Genomic DNA, 23,346 nt, shown 5'->3' with positions numbered 1-23,346 from the left:
GCTCCTCAGAGACGCTGCGGGCTGGGGGTGGGGGGTTTGGCTGAGAGGGTAGGTGTGTGTGTAGGGGGGATGAATGGGGGAAGAGAATCAGGTATCAGCTTCAGAATTTACTGAGACTTTTCATGAGCCAAGTATTGTGTTCGCAGTTGCGGGGAAACACAGAAGTTCAGTTCTGGGTCGAAGAGACCTTCCCTCCCAAGCAGGGAAGACAAGACCGGGACAAAAAAGTAGAGGCTATCACCAAGGGCTCAATACATGGTTAAATACAAAACTGAGACAGTGCTCAGAGGAAAAGGTGGAGTTGTGGGGAGGAGAAGGCTCTGGAGGAAGTCTGAAGACAGGACTTCTGAGGTGGTCTTCAAGCCTGTGGGGGATCTGGCTGCTAGGAAATGAGGAAGACATTCCAGACAGGGTTACTGAGGCCAGGCCAGGAAGCAAGAAAAACACCTGTAGGGGACAGTATTGAGGGCTGCTTTACTGAGAACCTTCCTATAGAAGACAGGAAATTAAGGGAATCCTAAAGGTGTCCTGAGCCTGGGCAGAGCATTGATAGTATGCTTTGCAGCAGGAGCCGCCTGTGGAAAGGTTCTGGGCAAGGAGAGGATTTGCCCTTCCAGAAAGAAGACAGTGGGCTCAGATGGGTGAGTGGCAAAGTGCACATTGGACCCTGCACTCCAGGCTTCTTGCCTTTCTCCAGCTCCCAGGCTTCAGGGATGCCCACTGGCATCCTGAGCCCAGCTATGGGGCGGGGACTCCCACACCCCTCTGTTCTGGGCGGTGGGGGGGGGGGGAGTGGTGGCAGTGGTGGTGTGTGTGCATGTGATATATACCTGTACACACTGTCAAGCTCCCACTCCCTTTATCTTCTTTCATTCTTTAATCCCTCTGCTCTGCCCATTTTCTCTCCTGGTGTCACAAAAAGGGCACAGCATTTGACATTGGAGTCAAGTCACAGCTTGAAGGCATTTATTAGCAGTGTGGCTCCAGGCCTGCATTGTCTCATCTGCAAAATGAAGCCGACAATACTAGCCCTGCCTACTTCTGGCAAGATCAAGCTAGAGAGTGTCAGGGAAAGAGCTACACGGTTATTCAGAGTGTAGAAAATCCAAACTCGCCCACCCCAGACATGGGGGCCCCTCCTGGGGTGTCGCCTCAGGGTGAGTATAGACTCTCCAACCCCAGTGGGGGTGCAGGAAAGCTCTCCCCCCCCCCCCACCTCAGCAGAAGAAAGGCTTTCCTTCCCTTCATGACTCAATTCCCCTTTTTGCAGCATGAGGGAAATTGCTTTCTTCCCTCCTGTTTCCAGAGTCGGGGAAGGAGGTAACCCTGGAATCTGCATGTGGCAGGCCCGCCTGACACGCCAGGCAGCGACACACCCCAGGTAGAGGAGAAAAGCAGCGGGAACATGGAATGGGTCACTGCTCTGTCCTAAAGAACCATGGACTCCCTCCTCATTGGGGCTTCCGCCTCTGTTCCTGGGATGGATGGAGACAGTTCCAGGGAAGCACAGGAGCCAGAGGTTCCTGTCAGGGCCTCCACCCTGGCTTGGCAGACAGCACCATGCTGGCCACTCTTTAGAAGGAGCAGCCAGTGCATTTGCCCCATCTGTCATCACCAAGCCAGTCAGGCCTGTGGCGGGTCTCAGGCCCTGGAGCCCTAGCTCTGACTTTTCCGTAGGCTCAGTAGGTTCTGAGGAGAAAAGAAATAGCAAAACTGGGGGGGGGGGGGGCGGGAAAGAGCTGAGACGGTGCTGCAGAGCAGAGGCCCCAACAGCCAGAATTAGAAGCTGTCGCTTAGGGAGCTGAAGGCTGACAAGAGATGGAGCTGAGGCAGGGAGCAGGCAGGCACTCCACACTCTCCTCCCCTCCACCTGCTGAGCCTCTCCCCAGGGCAGGCCCCAGGCTGGCAAAAGAGCTTCCTCCCAGAGGCGCTAGGCTCAGGTCTGCAGTCTGTCATTCTGTCTGCAGCCAGCGCCCCTCCCAGACCCCTTTCTTTCCCCCTCAAGTGTCACCAGCCCCCTCACCCTGTCATGTTGCACCAGCTCAGCAGGGTTGGGCCAGGTGGCACATGCCTGGGAGATCCAGAGAGCCGGGGAGGGGGTGGGGGGGTGCAGGGGGTGGGGTGAGTCAGCAGGGGACTCTAGTATCTGAGTCAGCAATGGGACTGGGAAGGGGCGGGGACCCTTCTCTTCATGTAAAAGGTGAAACTGAGGCATGATGAATGGACGGGGAACCTTGCCCCAGCCCCACAGATACACAGCAGGAATTCACCTGGTCAGGGCCCTGAGGGAAGGCATCAACCTCTCCTCTGCACATCCCCTACAGCCAGAGATTAACTCATCTCCAGGGCCCAAAGACTATGACATTTTCCCAGGGGGGCACCTTGCCCTTTTCCCAGAGGACAGAAAGCAGGGAGGTGGGTATCTGGGGCTGGCCCCCAACCTGCTATGCAGAGGCCTCTCCAAGAGGCAGGATTGCATTTCCTTCCCTATTCCTGGGCTTCCCAGCTCCACACTGGGGAGCCCAGAAACTGCCCGGTCTGGCTGAGAGGCTCGGGGAAGGCAGCTTCTCCTTCCCCTCAGCAGTCTCGGGCAAAAACAGGGGACTGTCCAGTTGACTCTATTTGGCACTGGCTCTGGCTTATGCCCACGTGCCTGGGTCAGTGAGCTCGTCTAGCCTGGATCCTCATCCCTACACGGTTCTACCCCTGGGCCGGCAGGGAGATGGGGCAGTGGAGTGCCCAGCAGGAGAACTAAAGACAGCACACTGCTCTGGGGTACAAGTGTCCCACCCTTGGCTGTATCCAGTGTGTATGCAAGCTGGACGTGCCAATGACAGGCCTTACTGCTGTGAATGAGCAGGACCCCTAGTCTCAACCTGCAACCCGGGAATGCTGAGATCCCAGAGGTCTGGCCCCCAGAGGTATGGAGGGTGGTGGCGGTGGTTCTGTTTATTTTTCGAAGGCACAGGTGCTCAGAGCTAATGGCATTTGTTATAACTCTCTGATAAGAAAACAACCTCTTCCCAGAATCAATCCCCACCTGGCTTCTCCCAGGCCAGTGCCTATTCCCATTTGGGATTTGGGACCATGCCACAGATGCAGCGAACAGCTGCCCCCAAGCCCCTGTCGAGCAAGTGTTGGGTTCAACCATAACTACCACGGGGGCCTAAGAATGTGATCACTCTAAGTCTGCCTAAAGGGGCCCAGGTGGCCTGGAGGTTCACAGCTCCCCAAGAGGGTGGGGGGCACCTTTGCAATAGGCTCTTCTGCTGCAAGCCCTGAGGGTGGAGACAAGGAAAGCCCACATCTGGGGGCGGGTGGAGAAAAGGAGTGACCTCATTTTCCAGTGGTTGTGGCATCAGAGCTGCCAGAAGGGGAAGTGAATCCCCTTCGTGCCCAGAGGCAGGGCCATTCCTTTCCACTGGGCTCTGGAAGGGACTTCATCCTGGGGTTCAGCTCCCAAAGGGTTTTTTTATTTTACTCCCCAGGCTGTTTCATTTCAGGAGCATACTACCCCTGCCTCCCATTTCTTAGCTGTAGAGCAGAGACCAGGCTTAGGCAGGAAATATTGGGACAGGGTTCTTTTCAGTAGCAGTAAGAAGGGGAAAAAATAAATAAATCTCATAAAGGCAGGAGAGAAAATGATACTGACCTTGTCAGGCAGCCTGCGTGGGGGTGCATACTAGGAAGTAACCACCCCCCGCCCCCAGGCCTAGAAGAGTGTCCCAAAGGCCTTCCTTGGCCCCTCCCTGTGAGCCAGAGGCCCAGTGTCTCAGAGACCAGACATCTGAGGCAGCTTTTCCATGTCAGCCTTCCGTCCCCCACAGGCAGGAGGCCAGGGAAGGGACCTCAGCCTGGGATCCCGGAAGCAGCTGTCCCCAGGGAGCTTGGAGGTAGTGCCAGGCTCCACATCAGGGAGCTGACAAGGAGGCCAACTCAGGACAGGTCTGAGATGGGGCCTCACAGCAGCAGGGTTTGGAGTTTGGTCCTGCTTGAACTAGAGGTTCTAGAGTGGAGGTTCCAGGTGGCCAGACCTAACCCTCCAGGTGAGAACAGTGAGTCCGGAGTGGGCCACAATGGTTGCTCACTAGGAAAGGTGGAGTGGGGCCAGGACCCCATTTCCTGCCTCCCAGTCCATATTCTTGTGCCCTCAACGAATCTGTGACACTCATTCAGAGGAAGAAGTGAGGGATGAAGAGCAGGAAGTCCGACTGGAGAGGGCCTCTAAACCCAGACAGGCCCCTGCCCTGATGGTACCAGGTTCCTGCCTCCTCCTCCAGCTTAGCTGCAGGAGGGGGCTCCAGAGTCCAAGGGAGCCCCAGCTTCCAACAGCCTTAGAATGCGGGGGCCTTTCCTCCCAGGGGGATGGAGCCACATCCCAGAGAAGAGCAAATGTCCTTACAGAATGTCCCAGTGGGATGGGGGCATCAGAGGCGACTCTCCTGGGCATCTGCCTTTGCTGTGAGTGGGTCCTGCTCACACAGCTCCTTGAAGGCCCCAAAGGACCTCTCAGGCTTGTCCTTGGCCTCAGAGGGGAAGCAGTCCCTGAGGCAGATCCTCACTGACTCCTTCACCTCGGCCTCCAAGCCCTTCATCTTGGCCTCGTACTCTGCCAGTGCCTCCTGCTGGAACTGTGGGGACAGCAAAGATCACCACCTGTCTCAGAAGGGGCCAACCGCCCACTCTCTGGACAGTCAGACAAGGGGATGCCCAGTCTGTTTAGAGCTCCCAGGAGACTGGGGTGGGAGGTGGAAGGTAGTGGAGACCATCAGGGAACCTCTCAGGGAAGGGGGTACCAACCAGGCAAAGAGATGTATAGAACTACCTCCTCTTAAAGGGCCCCAGGACCCCGTGGGAATCGGGGCCTGTGGTCCACCAGTGAAGGCTAAGTCCCCTTCCCCTCACCCCATCCCCTGACTGGCAGCTCCCCGGGGCAGGCCAACTCTGCTGGTGGCCAGGGTAGTGGTCCCTGTCACCTGCTTTTCCATCTCCCGGATCTGCTCCAGGCAAGCTGCCTGCTTCTCCTCCAGCTTCTCCTGGTGCTTCTCCAGGTTCTCTGTCATCTGGGTGGGAGTGAGAGGCAGGGAATCAGGATAGCACAGACAGGCAACCTGGCTTGGAATCCAGCTACAGTCCCAGTTAACCAGCTGTAAGACTGGGGACAAATTTGTTACCCTTCAAACAGTTCTTTCAAATTTGTAAAATGAATAGTGTGTCTTGCTGGATTGTGCAGGAGTGTATGAGACAGTTCAAGTCAAGTACCTGGTTGAGAGCCTGGTATGAGGTCAGGTCTCAGTAAAAGCGAGCTGTGTTAGTGTTGTTAATGGGGGGGGGGGGGCGGTTAGGTCCATTCTCAGCAGGGTTTCCTTCCTTTTCTGACTTCTCGGAGCCTCAGGAAGCCCCCCTCACATCCCATCCTCCCCTGGCCATCTAGCCCCTTAACATTTCCATCCAGAGTGATTGGCCATAGACAGATCCCCTTAGGCTGGTACCCCACCCTCCCACAAAGGCCAGAACCACGGGATAGCCTGGGGACTCCTCTTCCTCTTCATTGCCTCCTCCCATCCCTAGCTGCAGGGCCTGTTCTGGACTGTGCATCTCTTAAAGGCAAAGTAAAGGCCTGGGACCACCCCTTCCCTCCTATGTAGTGTATGTGTGTGTGTGTGTGTGTGTGTGTGTGTGTGTGTGTGTGAAGGACACAGCTCTTACACACCTGCTTGATGGCTTGCACCACCTCCTGAATGTGAGAGTTGTTAATCTCTCTCTTCAGCCTGTTGGGGTGATCAGAGTTTCAGAGAGGGCAGGGGGCCCCTAGGAAGAGTTGAATGAGACCAAGTCTCCTCAGTGTGTAGACAAAATGAGAACTCCACCCTAAGAGCAGAACCAGCCAGAGGGGGTAATCATGGGGACCCAAGGAGGACTTGAGGGGCCACTGGGAGCTCCAGGGACTGTCTGAGGAAAGGGCTTCCTCACTGAAGTGCACTGTCCTACAAGGTGTGGGGGGGGTGGGGGTGGGGGGAGCTACTGTCCCAAGATTGCACCTCCCTCTTTGTATGATTGGTTTTCCCTTAAATTCTCCTTTCTGAGAATTTTGATTCTCCTTTCTGATGGCTTCTGTGTTTTGCCTAAGGAGGACACTCTGATCAGAGGTGACAGAAATGGGATTAACTTTTGAAATCCAGGGGACAGGCACATCTCTGGAAAGTAAGTCAGGATCCACTTGTAGTCAGGCCCCTTCCCACCTGGAGTGGTCCCTTCTCAGACCGGCCCTGGAGTGTGAGGTCTGGGCCTCCCTCCAGGGCTCACCTTTCTTGAGCCATCTTGTCCGAGGTGACTTTGACCATGGCCTGGATCCGCTCTATCCTCTTGGCCTCCAGCTTTTTCTTCATCTCTTTGGTATCACTGCAGAAAGACAAGCATCAGGAAGATGTTCTGAGGGGCCTGAGCCCTCCTGGGAGATAAGAGTCAGGCATGGGCAGGAGGCAATCATACGTCTCCAAGGTCTCCTTGAGGGTCTTCAGCTCCACAGCCTGCTTCTCTCTGGCCAGCTCCATCATCTTGGCGATTTGCTGCGGGAGGTGGGGGGGGGGGGGGCGGTTGTGCAAGGATGAGCTTGGCTAGAGGAGCCCTTTGCTGTGAGGCGGTGGGGACGGGGTGGTGTTGGTTGGGTTGTGGCTCCCTCCCCTCCCCCGCCCGGGCACCTCGGCCACGTGCTGCTCCTTGCGCTTCAGGATGCACTCGTACCGCTCCTCGCCCTGCTGCAGCAGCTCCAGCTCCAGGCGGTCCTTCAGCTCCCGCGCGCGCGCGTCCGCGCCCTCGGGGCCCTCGCGGCCCTCGCTCGGCGCGGCCCCGGCGGCCTCCTCGCAGAGCGGGGTCCTGTGGAGGCCACGTGTGGGGACAGGCCCTGAGCCCTCCTCGGAGGGCAGGGCCCGCCGCCGCCGCCGCCCTTACCTCTTCTTGCGGGAGCCCTTGCTCGCGCCGAGCCTGCGGCCCCCGCAGCCCCCCGGTCCCGGCGGCCCCAGCTCGGCCAGCTGCGCCGCGCCCCTCTGCAGCAGCTCCTCCCAGCGCCGCGCGCCGCGCCGCTCCAGGTCCCGCAGCTCCTTCTCGTGCCGCCGCTGCAGCTTCACGACGCCCTTCAGCTCCCGCAGCTCCTCCAGGCTGGCCGTCCGTGGCTCTGCGGGGGCCGGGGTGAGGTGCGCCGCCTCCCAGAACCCCCACCACCACCCCGCAGGAGTCTAGGACCCTCCCCAGGCTCGTTCCCAAGATCACTCGGACTCAGCAGGCCTTACCCGCAGCTTCTTTCACGGCCTCCTCCCTGGCCCTGGCCCCGGCTGCTGCAAGAGCCACAGCGTGGGCTAAGAGGTGCGGGGACGGGATTAGTTCTGTAGGCTACTCTCCCCTCCCTGGGGGGTGGCATTATGGGCCCCCTGTAGCGCACTTTCCTGGCGCTGCGACTTCTCACACAGTTGTTCCCATCCCAGGTGAAAGTCTATTTGGGGGGGATGCTGTGGGTATGGCTGGAGAGGTCGAGGCCCTTCCAGTCTGTGGGAGGACCCTGCAATGCTTACCTGCAGACCCGTTGCTCAGTGGGACCAGTGCCCCATTGACGTGGCCGGCGACCGGACTCCCCGGTGGGAAGGGTTTCTGTGTAGGGAGAGCAGATTCGGAACATAGCACCAACATCTCTTGGTCTTTCAACCTAGGACTCTGCCTCCTCCCTCATCTTCCCTCCCAGAGGGCAAAGCTCCTGGACCAGGCAACACAGACCTCAGGCAGACCTCCTATGGCTTCCTTGAGCTTCACAGACTTCTTATCGTGGGCACTGAAGAACTTGATGGGATTGGCAAGAGCCACGGTGAGATCTGGGTGCAGAGGGGCATCACTGGCCTGGTATGGAGATGTACCTGGAAGCCTCCCCCATCCTCACCTACCCCAGGATGCCCTGTCCTGCCCCACTCTGGAGGCTGGCTTGAGGAGGGGGAGGGGGAGTGAGTGGATCCCGGCTCCCAACATACTAAGGGCCTCCTACCTGCCCAGGTGTCAGGTACATAGTCCTTCATCTCCAGGAAGACAAAAAGCGCAGGCATGGTAAGGGGCATGTTGCTCTCGCTGTGCAGGCACAGATGGTGGTAGCCTGTTGGGCATGGCAGGGTGGGCAGTAAGCCATGCTCATTGCTGCCCAGCACTGCACAGGAGCAGCTAGTTACTCAAGACTCCCGGCTTTAGAGTCAGAGAGGCCAGAGCCTGAGTCTGATTCCGTACCTTCCTGGTTGTGTGACCTTGGGCAGATTAGTTTAAATCTCTGAGATTTTCCTCAGCTGTGAAAATGGGGTGACTAGGGTCTACCCATGTGGTTATTGTTAGCATTAAGTGAGAACGTGTTATAAGCCCTAACTCATTTTAAGTGCCCAGTAAGTATCAGCTACTTGGGAAATTGCTCCAGTAGTTCCAGAATATTACAGACATTCTGATAGGTGGGCAGAGGCCCCACCTCTGTCAGTTTCCTATTCTTGCCACACTCTTTAGGGCTGATAACTTGAGAGGGTTAGGTAAGGTCTCAGGGCCACCTCCCTGAAGCAGCCCCACCCTCTGGACAGGCTCCTAACACTGGCCTTCGTCTCAGACCGGCTGACAACAGCAAAGAAGGACTCCATCCTTACCAGAATTCAGGGCATTAATGGGGATGATGCGGTGTCCAAGAAATCTGTTGCCTTCCTCCATTACAGCCACCCTGAGGGAGGCCAGCTCAGGCATCAAGATCTAAGGAGAGTTCAGGACAGGACAAGCTAGGAGGTGGCCAACCTACCTACCTCCCTAGCTTCAGAAGTCTTAGCGTCAGTGTGAGAACATGGCAGGTGTTACCAGATTTGGCACACTCTAGGCCACACACATAGGCATCCTCTCAGCTCATGCCATGGCTGGTCCACGCAGGGGAGAAGGGCTGGGTATGCAGCCCAGGGCTCGGGGGTCCTGGTGCAGGCAACCCTTGACAGCCTTGCCAATGAGCATCCAATGGGAGCAGAGCAAAAGACCCTCACCATTCCGTCGCATTCTGTACCCTCGACTGGGAGTTCACATTTCTGCCTCTCATCCTGACATGAACATACACACATACACACACACACACACACACACACACACGCACGCACGCACGCACCTGCTCACAAATTTCTGTAAACGTGGATTTGGGACTCTTAAAAATCAGGAAGCCATGGGGGGAGGGGAGGGGAGGGGAGGGGAGAGGATGAAGGAAGTCCCTTTATTTAGTTCCTCTTTTCTATAAGTAGAGGCCAAGAAGTAGGGACAGACCCCAGCCCCTGCCCTAGGTCCCCACCTTCTCAAAGACAAAGGGCTCCTCCTTCCAGACAGGATTGATAGAGTTGGCACTGGGTGACAGCTTGGTGCGATAGCGCCTCTTGGGGTCCCCAGGAAGGCCAAACAGCTCCACTTCGACATAGGTGCGCACACTGCGTTCTGACAGGAACTGCCCAGAGATCACCTAGGGGTGGGGCCCATGGGAGGCCTGCGTCAGCTCGCCCACCCAGGCCCTTCCCTAGCACCTGGGGCCTCCAGCTCCTGTGGCTAAAGCATCCATTCTTGCATACTGTGAAGAGCCCCATTCAGCTGGGGCTGTGTGGCTCAAGGGTTACAGCTAAGCTCTTGGCGACCAGGTGCTTCCAGCATTCAGGGAAGAAATGGGGGCCTCCCCACCTCCCTCCCCTGGCAAGGAAGGAACAGTGCCCTCCCCCAGGGCCTGGGGCTCCTGTGGACCCACTCTGCCTACTCTTCTCCCCTCCCCCATCCCAGCCTCAGCCCTTCCCCTTGGTTTCCATGGGGACCAAGAGGCAGCTTCCAGTGCTGAGGAGGAGGCAGTTTCCAAGGCAACTTGCTACTGCACGAACTGGCTTGGGCTGAAGTTTTCAGGATATCAGGGGAGGGGGGTTGGGAGGGGAGGAGTAGAGCTCTCGTGTCTTTCTCCTCAAGTCCCCAGCCCTCCCGGCCACTTGTCCACCTCAGGGCCTTGCCGTAATGGAGAGGGTGGTGGCTACCACCACATCGATGCGGTCCACTGAGAAGGGGTTGAACTGCTTGTCTGGCCGGCGCATGAACTCATGCTTGAGGAGGTAGCCACTCTGCCCATTGAACTCAAACAGCGCCATGTTCTGCTGCATGGGCAGGTCTGGGGGGACAGGGGCACTCAGTGAGGAAGGCCCGGCCCTCGGTCTGCACCCAGTCTCTGTGTCCTACATTTCTCAGCCTCTCTCTCCTATCTTGTGAATGGGGCGCTTGGGTTGACTGTGAGAATGAGGGTCTCTCATGACCTAGCCTGTTCCCTTGGGGTGTCTCATCTCTCAGGAAAGCTCCACAACCTGGAGTCAGCAGGAACAAAGCCGCGACCAGACCACAGCTCGCTGTGGAAGTTGAGGCCAGCGAAGCAGGTGTTTCGATGGGCCCATTCAGGCAGAGCAGCCAGAACCTACGCCAGCACCCTGGCACCTTCACATACATACCCGTACACGTGCAATCATATAGGCATGAGCTAATGCATTTAGATCCCTGACTGCTCACACACCTGCACGTGCTCCCACAGCCTGAACAAACATCAGGACACTGATGTTCTAAAGACACCGAGCTGTTCTAAAGACCCCCCCTCCCCACAGGGATGGGGTGAAGGTGGGAGAGGCAGGAGGCAGGGGAAGGTTCTCAGGGGCCTAGGAGTACCCTCACCCATCGTCTGGAAGTTGAGGGCAACCATCTGGCAACCAGCATTCCAGAACATCTGGGGCATGTAGTTGGAGGAGTCCATGCGGGTGCCCTTAGGGTAAATGCGGCTCATCTGGCGCTTGTTGTAGCTGCCTCAGAGTTTAGGAGCCCGGCCGAAGGCCGCCCACGCCAGGAGGACCCAACAGCTCCTTCTGGGAGCCCTGTCCCCAACCCTCCACCCCCACCAGGGACCCTGGCTATTGAGGCCTCAAGGATACTCCACAAACTGCACTGAGGCCTTGGAGAGCAGGTCGTAAGCCTTGAGCTCTGTGAAGGAGGAGATGACATAACTTCGGTTCTTCTCTGTGTCGGAGAGAAAGGGCAGGGGGCCCATGTCAGGCTGTCCTCCTCCCTCCTTCCTCCCCTCCCTTTAGGCTAGCTCCCTCCAGCACAGAGATCCCTTCAACCCAGCATTTCTACTGAGGCCCAAGGGCGTAGGGGGCCAAGCTGATGTGCAGATCCATGTGGGTAACGGTGTGCTGGGGGCAAAGGGTATATGTGGGAGACGTGCACAGGGATGGGGTGTGTGCCACAGTCCTGCAGAGTGAGGGGTGTGTGCCCTGGATGGTACAGGAACATGCTGTGATATGCAGACAGTGAGCATGCAAGTTATATCTAAACATGAGGGCTGGGGGCAGGGGAGGGAGGATATACATCAAGGACCGGACACGCCATGGCTGAGCACAGGTGAGTTTGCAGGGTGCAGGTCCAGGAATGAGGAGTCAATGTTGCAGAGGTACACACTGCACAAGTGTGTGCAGAAAGAGGTGTTTACATGGGGGGTATGCCCAGAGGATGAGGGGAATGCATTATGCCTGTGTCAGGAGAAGTTGAAGTTAAACAGCATAGGTGTGCACAGGAGGGGAAGGGTGCAAGGCGCAGATGTGCACTGTCCCTTGCCTCTGCCTCTGGCCCTTCCTGGGAGTTCTCCTGCCTGGGGTGGGGAGATAGGAGGTGGGGGAGGGAACAGGGCTCCTGGGCTTGGGCCAGCCCGAGGCTCCATTCATCCCTGGGAGCCACAGCACCTGCAGAAGGCTGCAGGAGCCTCAGGCCAACAGGGCTAAGATGGCCTGTCATAAGTGGCCTGCCTGTCACAGAGACACTCCAGAGCATTCTGGTAGGTGCCAAGTTTCTCACTACAGGGCCGGGAAACTGGGAGCCACTGCCACTTAAACAAGCCCTTTGCCTGACTCCTCTGCTGGCTATTTATAGACAGGGTCCCCAAGTCCAAGGAAGGGGGGGGGGTCCTTCTTCCTCTTCTCCCTACCCATCAAGCTGCTCTGCTGTCAGGATGCACTTCTTAAGGGCCTTCTGAATCTGGCCTCATCTCCAGCTTACCACCTTCCTCCCGCTTCATGCTTACTTACGGGCAGAGAACTCAAAGGAGATGAACTTGGTGGGTTGAATGTAATTCACTAGGCTGGACATCTCCTCATAAGCCGTCACCTCCAGGCCCGCTGTGCCCTAGGGAAGAGAGGGGAGGGTGGAGAAGGGGAGGGCAGGTACAGAACCCAGGGAGGTGGCCCCCTGCCCGCACCTGGAGGGCTCCGCAGAGGACACAGCAGAAGGGGCTAGGGGCTGCCCTCCACACACCTCGTCCGACTGCATCTTCTTGATCTCTTCCTCATTCAGGCTTCCCGACTCCTCCTCCTCTTCCACCTCTTCCTCCTCCGGCTCTGTTCCTTCTTCACCAGCCCACGCTGCCACACGCAGCTCCATGAGCACTGGGGCCTGGGGACCCCATACATCCCCTCCAGGCCCAGCCCCTCTCTCCCCCTCCAGATGCTCCCCCTCCCACACACCCCCTCCCAGGCCGCCTCACCTGTGCCCTCACCCACAGAGGCACTGGGTGGGCAGTCGCCCTCAGCCTCCCCACCCGGCTCCTTGCTGGGGGATGCTGGGCCAGAAAACTGGTTCTTTTTGTTCTTGATGAGGATCTTGCCTCGGAGATCCTCGGGGCTGGGCAGGGGGATGCCTGGTTTCAGCTGAGGGAGAGGGGAGAGGGTCAGTACCAACTCCTCCCCTTCAGGGTGCAATATCAGCAACTCTGTACCCCAGCTGTGCTCCATCTGGCCCGCCTGCTTCTCCAGCCTCTCATCCCATCGTATCCTGTTGTGTGCTGTGCTCCTGCCTGACCCAACGTACACAGTTCCTCAGACAACACTCTTCTTGCCCAGCTGCTAGAATACTCTTTCCCCACCCTCACCAAAATAATCCAGTTTCCCCCTCAGATTTCAGCTTAGCCATCCCTTCCTCCAGGAAGACTTCCCTGATCCCCAAGTACTTCCATAGCAGCCCCTGGTTGTGACGACCTGGTTACTTGTCTGTCTCCCCACCAAAAGGTAAGCAACCTGAGGGCTGGAACTGTGTCTTTGTCGCTAACATAGCCCCAAAGCCCAACACGGTGCCTGACACATGGTAGATGATAAGATTCTGGTCCCACAATCTTCCCGGATAAACCCCAACATCTTCTGGGGACATCTGCCTCCTTAACCTGGCCTTGACCCTGTCCTGGGACCCCAGCCCCCAGGCCCAGATGCCCCACAGCAAATTCCACTCACTGGGAACTTTTCCAGGGGCTCTGTGAGTAGCATGTCCCCAAACATCGTCCGGCAATACTCAGCCATCTTGGCCTGTTGGCGGGGTCTGCAAGGAGCAGAAGTGGGTAGGTTTCAGCAGCTTTACCCCCTTCTTGTCCATCTTTTTGGGCCCCTGACCTGGGTCATCAGGGGTACAGGAGGTCAGGGAGGCAGGGACACAGACAGGAGAGCCTGGGGTCCCAAGGAACTTATAAAACCCGGGAGAGAGCTGGAGGGCATGGCTAGAGGTGGGGGACAGTTGGGAGAGGGCAGCTACAGGCAGGAGATGGGGACAAGAGAGAATGAGGCTGAACAGGTCTGATACGTACGAGTCCACATGGTTTTCAAATGACAGGATGACAGGATAGGGGGAGGTCTTAAAAGCACTTTCTGCAATGGCTTCAATTGCTTCCTGGAGGAGAAGGGGGCCCAGCCGAGAGGAGGTCGGTGCTCCAGGCCCCCCACCCCCAGAGGCACCCGTCCCCACTCCCCAGTTTCAGGACACACACAGAACTGGAGGGCCACTGCTGGCCCTGTCTCCTCTGGTCCCCTCTAGTACCTTCACTGGTCAAGGCCTCCCACCTCCCCCCTCCTTTTAGCTGCACCCCCAGAAAACTTATGGCCCAGGGCCCTTCCCTAGTGCCACTGCCTCCAGCTTCCACACACTGAGTCTGACCTTGAAATAGATGTCTGTGGTCATGGTAAAGCCGTGGGTGATGATGGGCTCTTCGTCAGGGGGCCTGCCCTTCCAGCAGTCCAGCTCCACGCAGCGACAGCCAGCCAGCAGCACCTGGCGGTACATCTCTGCCGAGGAAAGGCCAGAGAACTGGCCAGCTGCACCAGAGCAAAAGGGAGAGGTGGGGGCTTCACCAGAGGCCGGTCCAGCTCGTCCGAGCCCTCTCCAACACAGTCTGTCCTTTTGCAGCCTGTGGGCGATCCCTGCAAGGGATGGATTCAGGGAATAGGAGCAACCCCCGTAAAAGGAGAAGTCACAGTGAGGTCACCCTGGTCACCTGTCAGGTAGGTGTTGTGTGAGGAGTTGATGAAGTAATGGTTGAGTGGCTGTGTCATGTCTTGGTAGAGTAGCAGCTTGTCCTGGGCCAGCACACTGTTCTCCGGCCCACAGAGAAACCACACCATGCCCTCAGGTGACAGCTGGCCTGGAGGGCAAGGGAAAGCTGTGAGGGCTGCAGCCCAGCTGCCAGAGCAGGTCAGACTCACAGGGATGAGGGGCTCCCTTAGTCCTCACCCCTCTGCACGTTGATTGCACTGGGCTCGTACTTGTCGATGAGGCCCCGCACTTGGTCAGGCCGGGCAGGCGGAAACAGCAAAGAGTTGAGGCGGGAGTCCCTCTGTTTCTGGTTGATGAATTTCGTCAGGTGCTCCTTGGTCATGTAGGGCTTGGCCTTGGCATGGCTGCAGGCCAGAGAGGTCTATGGCCCCTGGGCCGGGGAGCACGGACCACCGCCTCCTCCAGAGAAGCCCCCTAATTCCCAGCATGGCAAGTGGGATTTTAGCCACCACCCCTTCCCCATGCCCAGCCCAGCTAAGGAAGCTCACTAGGAAGTGAAGATCTCATCTATTTCTGGCCGAGGACAGAGGCTCATGAGGAAACTCTTGTAGACGGATTCTGGGAAGTCCTCAGGATTGATGGCATCATTCTGGGGGGGGATAGTCACCTGATCATTCCTGTCCCACCTTCTCAGTGCTAAGACCCACAAATGAGGCCCAGCCCTGCACAAGGGGGCCTGTCAAAGGGAGGGCTCAGGGCGGGCCGAGCAGCATCAGGTACACCCCCAAGCATTGGCTTCTCAAGGTGCTGGTTGCTGAGCAGAAAGCATGCTTAGCTGGTTTGCCTTGCCTCTGAACTTGGACACAGGCTAGACCCTTGGCTGGGGCAGGATCAGAACTAGGGATGACCAGAGCAGGGAGGAAACAAGGTTAGCAGCAAGTGATGCTGCTGCCAGAGCAGTGAGCTGTCTTCGTTTTTTGTTTTTTTTTTTTAAGTGGAGGACAACTTTTCCAAAAGACGCAACTTGAATGTAAACAGTGCACGGAACAGCAGGGCCCCCAGATGCACGGACCAAAAACTGACCGAACTGAAGTGAGAAATAGACAGTTCAACGATAGTAGAGACACCAAAGAACCCAAGGAACAATAACAAAAAAGACAAACTGGACTTCGCCCTAATTAAAAACTTTTGTGCTTCAAAGCGTACCATCGAGAAAGTGAGAAAGTCCACAGAATAGGAGAAAATACTTGCACACCGAATGTCCAGTAAAGGGACAACTCAACCAGCAAAGAGACAAATAGCCCAGTGGAAAGACAGGCAGATTTGAATAGACATTTCTTCAAAGAAGATATGCAAATGACCAGTAAACACATGAAAAGATGCTCAGTCTCATTAGTCATTTGGGAAATGCAAATCCAAACCACAATGGGATACCACTTCACTCCCACAGGATGACAACAATTTTAAAAAGACAGACAACAACAAGTGTTGGTGAGGAAACTGTAACCCTCGTACATTGCCGGTACGATAGTAAAATGGTCAGTCGCCTTGGAAAACAATCTGGCAGTTCCTCAAAATGTTAAATAGACAGTTGCCACATGACCCAACTATTCTACCTCTAGGTATAGAGAATTGAAGACATACGTCCAGGCAAAATCACGCACACGAATGTTCACAGCAGCATTATTCAAAATAGCCAAAAAGTAGAAACAGCCCAAATGTCATCAACTAACGAACATACATAAGCCACATGTGGTCTGTCCAAACTACGGGACATTACTCAGCAGTAAAAAGGAATGAAGTACTCATGCGTGCTACAACATGGAAGAACCTTGAAATCCTCACGCTAAATGATTGAAGTCTGACATATTGTATCTTCCATTTACGTGAAATGTGCAGCTTAGGGATCTTTATAGAAGCAGAAACTGAAAGTAGACTAGTGGTCTCCAGGGATACTGTGCCTTTGCATTTCATCCCAGAAAAACCCATCCCATGTCTTCCAGGATCATACAGGAAGGCCAACATCAGTCATAGTTTGGAGCAGAGGGTCTGAACAAGAGAGCCAGCCCCTATCTCCCTAAGCCTGGGTCTTGGACCTATCAGCTCCAAGCAAAGATGGGTCAGTGGGTCCTAGCAGGACACAAGGAGAGCTGACAAATAAGGGGGACTTAGCCAAGGTGGGAGCTCAGGAGGCAGGAGAACAGGAGAGGGGATGTGCAGCAAGCAGTACCGGCTGCAGGGCCCTCTGCAGGAGCCCATTTCCACCCTGTCTTTAACCCTATGCTTGCGTTCCTCTGACTGACTACATCAAGGAGTCACTAGCTGTGCCTGGAGGGGGAGTAGTCTCCCAAGGACCCATGTGGACAGGTGATCGATGAGGTCTTTGTTTTATTTATTTACAAGATAACAATTTCTTATCAGGAGACAAAACTCCATGGGGTGCAAGCAGTGCCCCCCATGGGCACAGGGGACTGAGATCCACTCCCCTACCCAGGCAAGAATACTGGGCTCGGGCTGCATCTGCCCAGAGGGCTCCTTTTTTTGTAATCCACGTAAGGCCCCTCATGGGGTGACCCTGCATACAGCTTGTAATTTTAAATTATTTAGCCAGAAGGGGGAAAATGTTTTCCTGTGTTAAGCTAAAGGCTGTGTCCTGACAGCTTCAATGCTTGGCCTGTTCCTCTCCCCACACTGCACAACTAACCCCTTCCCCATATTTCAGACCCCTGCACATTGCCCTTGGTCATCCTTGCTGACCTTATCTCCCTCCTCTAGGTGAGAACTTTCACTCTCACCTTTCATTCCAAGGCTAGAATGGGGATGCACCCACCTGCTTGCCCTGAACACAGTCCACCGCCCACTGCCCACACAGCCACCCAGGAGTAGGAGGTGTAGACCAACCTGTTCTGGATCCAGGCACCTCACCCCCACTGCCCTGGTTCTGTCTCTGTGCCTAGTATCAGGACCCAGTGCTCTAGGGTTAACTGGCTTTTGGGGCTGTTGGCTGGGCTGTGCCATCATCCCTGCCTTCACCACCCCCGACCAGACCTGGCCACACTGGGCCTCTTATCACAGCCAGCTCAGGTGAGAGGGGGTGGGCTGGGGCAGAAGAACCACTCACCTTGCCTTTGGGGAGGTGGCAGGAGCTGAGGGCAGCTTCCACCCGCTTGCGGTCAGCAGGAAACATCTGGAAAAAACTGAAGGAGCAGAGAAAGGCACCAGGCAAAGACAGGGGTCAGACCTGGAGAGGAAAGGCTTTGAGGAGCTGAGGCGAAGTGTGGGAAGAGATTTGGGGAAACTCACTTCTTCACAGGAATCTTCCCTTCGGGATTGAGCTGCATCTTGAGCTTTACCAGGCTGGTGGGGCAGAAAGCATCTCACTTAGGCCCTGGGGCTGGCACACTTAACCCCACACACCAAGGCCGGGCAGACAGGCACTTACATTTTGTCCAGGAAGGTGCTGCGAGAGGCATTGGCTGTCAGCGGGTGCTTGACCAGAGCCAGTACATCTTCAGCCCAGTTCTGCAGGACCCCAGGGCACCGCAGTCAGACCCCTGACCACACAGGTGCCCTCACCCCCTGCAACCCTGGCCTGTCTCACAGGAAGCCCAGGCTACCCCAGGTGCCCACCCCAGGCGAGGTGTGCCCCCACCATGCACCTGGCCTACGTTCTCCTTGTAGGAGACAAAGTTGTGGAAGGTGAGGTCCACCATGTCCGGGCCAGACACCACAGTGAGCGTCTTTAGCAGGAAGTTGTTCTCAGGAAAGTCCATGTTGAAGACATCCCGGAGCTTCTGGCTCTGCAGCAAGCAGCGACACGGAATCAGAAGTATGCCCCCATCCCTGGCCCACTGTGGCTCTCCTTGTCCCTTCCCCTCAGCGTTTGAACTATGGCCACCCAGGGCGGAGTCCCATCCCCATCTGAGGAGTCATGGGCCTCCGCACCTTCCCATCCCCGACTCCAGGGGCCGGAGTGGAGATGGAGAGCCCACAGGAGGAGATTAACCTAGCTGCAGGGCCTGGGAGTCCTGTGTATTTTGTTTGCCACTTTTCATTTGAAGATCAATTCTCAGGTCCCAGTCTCATGGAACCCAGCTTCCCACCAATCCCTTCCTCCTTTTTTCCTACTGGCGTTAGGCATATATAGGCAAACCAGATGGGGAGGGGGTGGGCACAAGCAGTACCACCCAAACAGTCCAGGGTGCTCTAGGGGCAGGAACTGATCACACGACATGTCTGTTTATGGTACCAAAGCTCTGGAAAGCTCAGGAGCAGCCATGTCCCTTCCTCCGCTCTGGGACGAGGCCCGGCTACCCAGTCTGGGAACTCTTCCCCTTGCTCCAGAGATTAGGCTTCCCACACCCACAGGGACTCCTGCGTTGACCCCACAGAGCTTGTGGCCATGTTGAGCCTGGGATGCCACTGGGCCCACCTACCTTGGGTATCTTGGCAAACTTCCCAAAGCGAGTATCCCTGATGCTGGTGATATCCAGAAACTCTATCTCCTGGAGGGTGTCCCGGTAGGAGCAAAGAAGGGATGAGAACAAAAAGGTCAGTCAAGAATGAAGAGCAGAGAGGAGGGAACTTCCATCACCCTTCACATCTTGACCAATTGCCTTCTGTAGATGCCAAGACTATCTGTGGTGGCCTGGACCCTACCCTTCCCTTCTCACCAGTCAGGTTCTCCCCACTCATAGGAGGCTCCTCCCTTCCTCTGTCCATTCCTTCCCTGGCCATTCAAGTTACTCAGGACGTATAGCCTGTGGTCTTGCCCATGCTATCCTGGATTCTCCCTAGGTTCCACTCCCTTCCCTCCATCCAGGTACTGAGACCCTATTTAATCTTTCTGAGCCCCCAGTTTACCCAGAACAACAGGTAGAGAGTGTGCCTTCAGTGGCAGTTCTTTTTCCTTTCTCTCTCTTTCTCTCCAAGGGATGCTAAGTCTGGAACATCTTGGCCCAAGGCAGCCATGGTTGGAGTGACTGCATCCTCCCTCCCAAAGCAAATAGCCTCTGCCCACAGGAGATCCCCCAGAGCCACCCTTCCAGGTCTTTTTGTATTCCCTGAGCATTCACACCTCCACCCCTACATTATCAAAAGGTTGCTTTGACTCAACAGATCAGCAGGAGTTCAGGGCCATGGTAGGTAGGGGCTGCTTCACCTTACTCTGGTATGTCCAATATAAGTAGTAGCCCTTGGGATCCACGCGGAGGATAACCGGGGAGGCTATTGTGGTTTCCTATAGACAGAAGTGGGGAGGGAAGGAAGGAAGGAAGGAAGGAAGGAAGGGAGGAAGGGAAGAAGGAAGGAAGGAAGGAAGGAAGGAAGGAAGGAAGGAAGGAAGGAAAAACAAAAGACAGAAGGGGTTAGCTGTCTGCTCTGAGACCTCAGGCCAAGCTTCCCTGGCCCAAGCCAGGAGTTTCAGAGCTCACCATCTCCCCTCCACAAACCACTCCCCACCAATCCATCCAACTGTCCCATAGACACCAAGTGCATTCCCACCTTCAAGCCTAAGAACCCAACCCTGCCTGAAATACCTTCAAAGAGCACCCCAAGTCTCTCCTCTTCTGAAAAGCCTTCCCAGAAACATGCTATAACAGTGTGTGTGTTCACACACCTAGAAGCCCATCCAGAAAATCCCCAAGGGCTTATGGACTCCAGGGAAACAAGCCTGTGCTGTAGCATAAGCTAGGCCATAAGTTTATGCGCTAGACCATGAGCTTAGTGCTTCGTGTCTGCTGAAGAGCCAGTGAATGGCTCTAAATTCTTGTTCCACTCACAGAGTACACAGGCTATCTTTCATTTTAATGGTCTTCGTATGCATATAAAACAAGATGGTAAAATTGAAGTTTCCAATAAGGCATGGTAGTTGCTGCACACCAAATCACACCAAGTGCAGAATTTTCAAAGGCAATGGTCAAAACAAGGTTCTCAGGTCAGGGGTGGTTAGAGTATGGGGGAAAAAAACAATTTGGGAGGGGGATAATTTTAGAGAAAGCTGTGTTGTGAACTCCATTCCCTTCCCTCCCAAAGGGAGGGTCGGTGGGGGCTGACCCCTCACTTTAAACCTAGTGAGGGGTTTCAACTGTACTTAGAAAGCTTTGGTCACCCCTGCAGTTGTGGGGCAAAGCAGACTGGGGTCTGACTCCTGCCCAGGAAACCGAGTGTCAGAGGCATTGAGACGCTGGTTGTGCTAGATAAACCCAAACTTCAGAGTCTGTTGGGGCAGTGAACACAAGAGTATGTGCTGAAGTTTAGAGGAGGCCTGTGGGAAAGAGGGACAGAGTCCAAAACCATAGGAAACTGAAAGTGGTAACTGGATTCCAAGAAGTAATTTTGAGCGACCTTCTGAAATAGAGATGGCAGAGGGACCCTTACATAAGGGACCACCAGCTTAGGGAAGGAGGGTCTCCTCACTTTGAGGAGAATCCTCAAAAGTGTCCACTAGAGAAAGAATAAGCCTAACATTCTGCCAGGCTCAGAAAGCATGAGCCAACTGATGATGGCATCTGTTCATTAAGGACTTTGGTCCCCTCTCCCTCATCTCTCCCTGCACCCATGGTCTGGAGAGCTTGGTGGAAGATCAGGGAATCCTGCCTTCGCAGAGCACATGCAGTCCACCTAAAACCATCCCTAGAAGGAGGAGGGCAGAAGATGTCATCCAAAGTAAGATTTGAGTTTTGAGTTATAACTAGTTTCCGAAATAAGATTGGGTGTTATGAGAAGTGACCATAGGATTGTCTGTTCCCCAAGAGTAAATGGAATCTCTTGTGACTGGCTGAGTTTCCTTCCATGGGCAGGAGAAGAGCCTCTCCCACCAAATACACTGTAAAGGGACCGTGGGAGACAAAATTAAGTTGGGAGTTGATTACATCTTTTGCATTGTGCTTATTCAACATGACACGACATACTCAAGTCATAGGCCAGCTGGGCCAAAGGCAGTCTGAGCAGAGCCCTGTCTCACAGGTGCATGTGCCCCGTGACTAGGCTTCGGAGATCCCTGCTCATGGAGGTCAGGCTCCTGGGGTCATGCTCTGCCCTGCCCCAGGGAAGGGAGGGGGGCAACCTGCTACCTAGGTACTGGCTTGCAGAGAAGGCCAGCTAGCATGCCCCCCCCCCCACCAATGGCCCTCTGCCCAGTCAAGTTACACACACTTCCCAGAGGAACCGAGAGAGGCCACTTCACTTTTCATTCTGAGCCACTTCCCCCATTCCACAGTCTCCTGGGACATGTCACCACCATGCCACATCCCCCACACCACTTCTAGGGAAGCAGAAAGCATCTAGCCAGGGCCTCCTACCCATAGTCATGGCAACCAGATTATTCAGCCTAATGTAGAGCCCCAGGCTGCTTAACTCACAGACCCAGAACCCCTTCATCCCACCTGTAAGAATGAACCAGCCCCAAGGCCCCCCGCCCACACACACCCCTGAGCCTTCCAGTTCCCTTCCTGGGATCAGCCCACAGTGGTTCCAATACTGGACCCACCTAGCAGCCTCACAAAGGACCCCAAATTATTCTCACTGCCCAAGAGAGTCCCTGGCCTGTCGCCACACATTTTCAGGGGCCAGGAGGACCAGAGTCTGGGAAGCAGGTCCCAGTCTGGGAAGGAACAGACAGCGGAAACAAAGATACAAGGCAAAGCAGTGGTTTCCCCCTTTCCTTGCAGATAGGGGGGTGGCAGGGAGCCCGGCTGAAAACAGCCAGCAGAAGCAGAAGTCAATCAGTTCCTTCCCAGCAGAAGCCTCCAGTTCTCATTTAGGGTCCCCCGGCCTTGTGTAGCTGCCCCACGGCAGCTATGGGAAGAGTGGGGCTCCCCTGGGCCAGGGCAGGGCCAGATGGGGAGGAGCAAGAGTGCACCCTCTGTGCCAAGAATAGGGGCCTGGCTCACCTCTGCTTCTGCCCCTGCCTCAGCTCTGGGGCACTTTCTTCCACTAGTACTGAGACCAGGAACAACAAATCCTGCTTGTCTTGGGGGCTTTGGGGAAGGACAGATGCAAACCCAAACAAACTCCCTCCTGTGACCACCCAGGCAGCCCATCCTCTTCTTACATCCAGACACAGAGCCCTAGCCCCTGCAGTCCAGGGACACACACTCAGGGCCACATACCCTCACCCCCAGGTTTGTTTATCCAGGCCATTGTGTCAGCTGCCTGGCCAAGCCACACAGGCGCCTGGTCCCAGAAGACATAAACCAACCCACCCACCCCAACAAGGCCCCTGACAACAGGGCTCCCACCACCCCAGTGCCCCAGCAGCCCACGGCCCCTGCCCCACTCACATCGTCCCATTTGATGAAGCGCTCCCCTTGGCTCAGATAAGCCTTCACCTTGGCGGGAAGCAGGACAGGGTTGAGCAGAGACATGCTGCTAAGCGTCCCTCTTTGGAGAGGCTGGACAGGCACCCGTGGGTAGGAGGAGGGAAGGAAGAAAGGCCCGAAGGAGGAGAGCCAGCCAGGCTGGGCTCATATGGCACCCGCCCTGATCGAGCGGGTCCGGAAGTCTGGATACTCTTTTAGCCCACGGGTGGCAGTGGCTGGGGGCAGAGCTGAATGCTTTGGCCAGAGGCCCATCTGTCTTTTAAATCAGTCTCCTCCCCCCTGCTTTCAATGGGGGGCTGTGGTCACTGCTCCTGCCCAGGGAGGTTAGGCTCCCCTCCACAAAGCCCCCGCCCTCACCCTGTGCCTCAGCACTTCCTGCTCAGGGCTTCCTTCTATGTGCTGTTCAGGACGGAGGGGCGGGTCTTGAGAACTGGTCACCTTGGAGCTGGGGGCCTCAGTCCCAGGAGTAATCTCTGGTCAGATGCAGGTGAGGAGCTGGAGAAGGAACAATATGGGGACCCCCCGGGGATGCTGTTGCCCAAGCTGGGCCTAAGGGGAGGGTGTAAGTAGCTCCCCAGGGGAAGGGACCTCCACAGAGGTGGGCTCTAAAGTATAGGAGTCTCTTCCCACAGCTGAGGAGGCTGGGACCACCCTGGAGGTGGGTGTTGAG

The 23,346-nt window shown here is 55.9% G+C and overlaps 1 protein-coding gene across 3 annotated transcripts; it reads right to left on the bottom strand.

The window, feature by feature from the left end:
- Positions 1-946: 946 nt before the first annotated feature.
- PLCB2 (phospholipase C beta 2) lies at positions 947-23,095 on the bottom strand. 3 transcript variants are annotated; one of them, XM_043555672.1, is made up of 32 exons: positions 22,638-23,095; positions 19,517-19,594; positions 18,792-18,860; positions 18,015-18,155; positions 17,798-17,877; positions 17,659-17,712; positions 17,477-17,552; positions 14,904-15,004; positions 14,593-14,759; positions 14,357-14,503; positions 14,020-14,177; positions 13,673-13,755; positions 13,326-13,410; positions 12,587-12,749; positions 12,358-12,464; positions 12,132-12,228; positions 10,983-11,067; positions 10,729-10,853; positions 10,026-10,180; positions 9,335-9,499; positions 8,661-8,760; positions 8,030-8,134; positions 7,768-7,862; positions 7,569-7,644; positions 7,290-7,355; positions 6,952-7,174; positions 6,702-6,876; positions 6,493-6,569; positions 6,307-6,402; positions 5,714-5,771; positions 4,977-5,063; positions 947-4,631 (listed from the first exon to the last, which is right to left on the bottom strand). In XM_043555672.1, the coding sequence occupies exons 1-32, from the start codon at positions 22,719-22,721 to the stop codon at positions 4,428-4,430; spliced, it is 3,582 nt and encodes a 1,193-aa protein (XP_043411607.1). In that variant the 5' UTR covers positions 22,722-23,095; the 3' UTR covers positions 947-4,427. The 3 variants fall into 3 exon arrangements, with proteins under 3 accessions (XP_043411607.1, XP_043411609.1, XP_043411608.1); XM_043555674.1 differs by having other exon boundaries at positions 7,290-7,331; positions 22,638-23,094; XM_043555673.1 differs by having other exon boundaries at positions 7,290-7,334; positions 22,638-23,093.
- Positions 23,096-23,346: the final 251 nt, after the last annotated feature.

This window comes from Prionailurus bengalensis, chromosome B3 (genome assembly GCF_016509475.1).
Source record: "Prionailurus bengalensis isolate Pbe53 chromosome B3, Fcat_Pben_1.1_paternal_pri, whole genome shotgun sequence".
In the NCBI taxonomy this organism is placed as follows: domain Eukaryota; kingdom Metazoa; phylum Chordata; class Mammalia; order Carnivora; family Felidae; genus Prionailurus; species Prionailurus bengalensis.
This window is presented reverse-complemented; position numbering and strand designations above follow the sequence as displayed.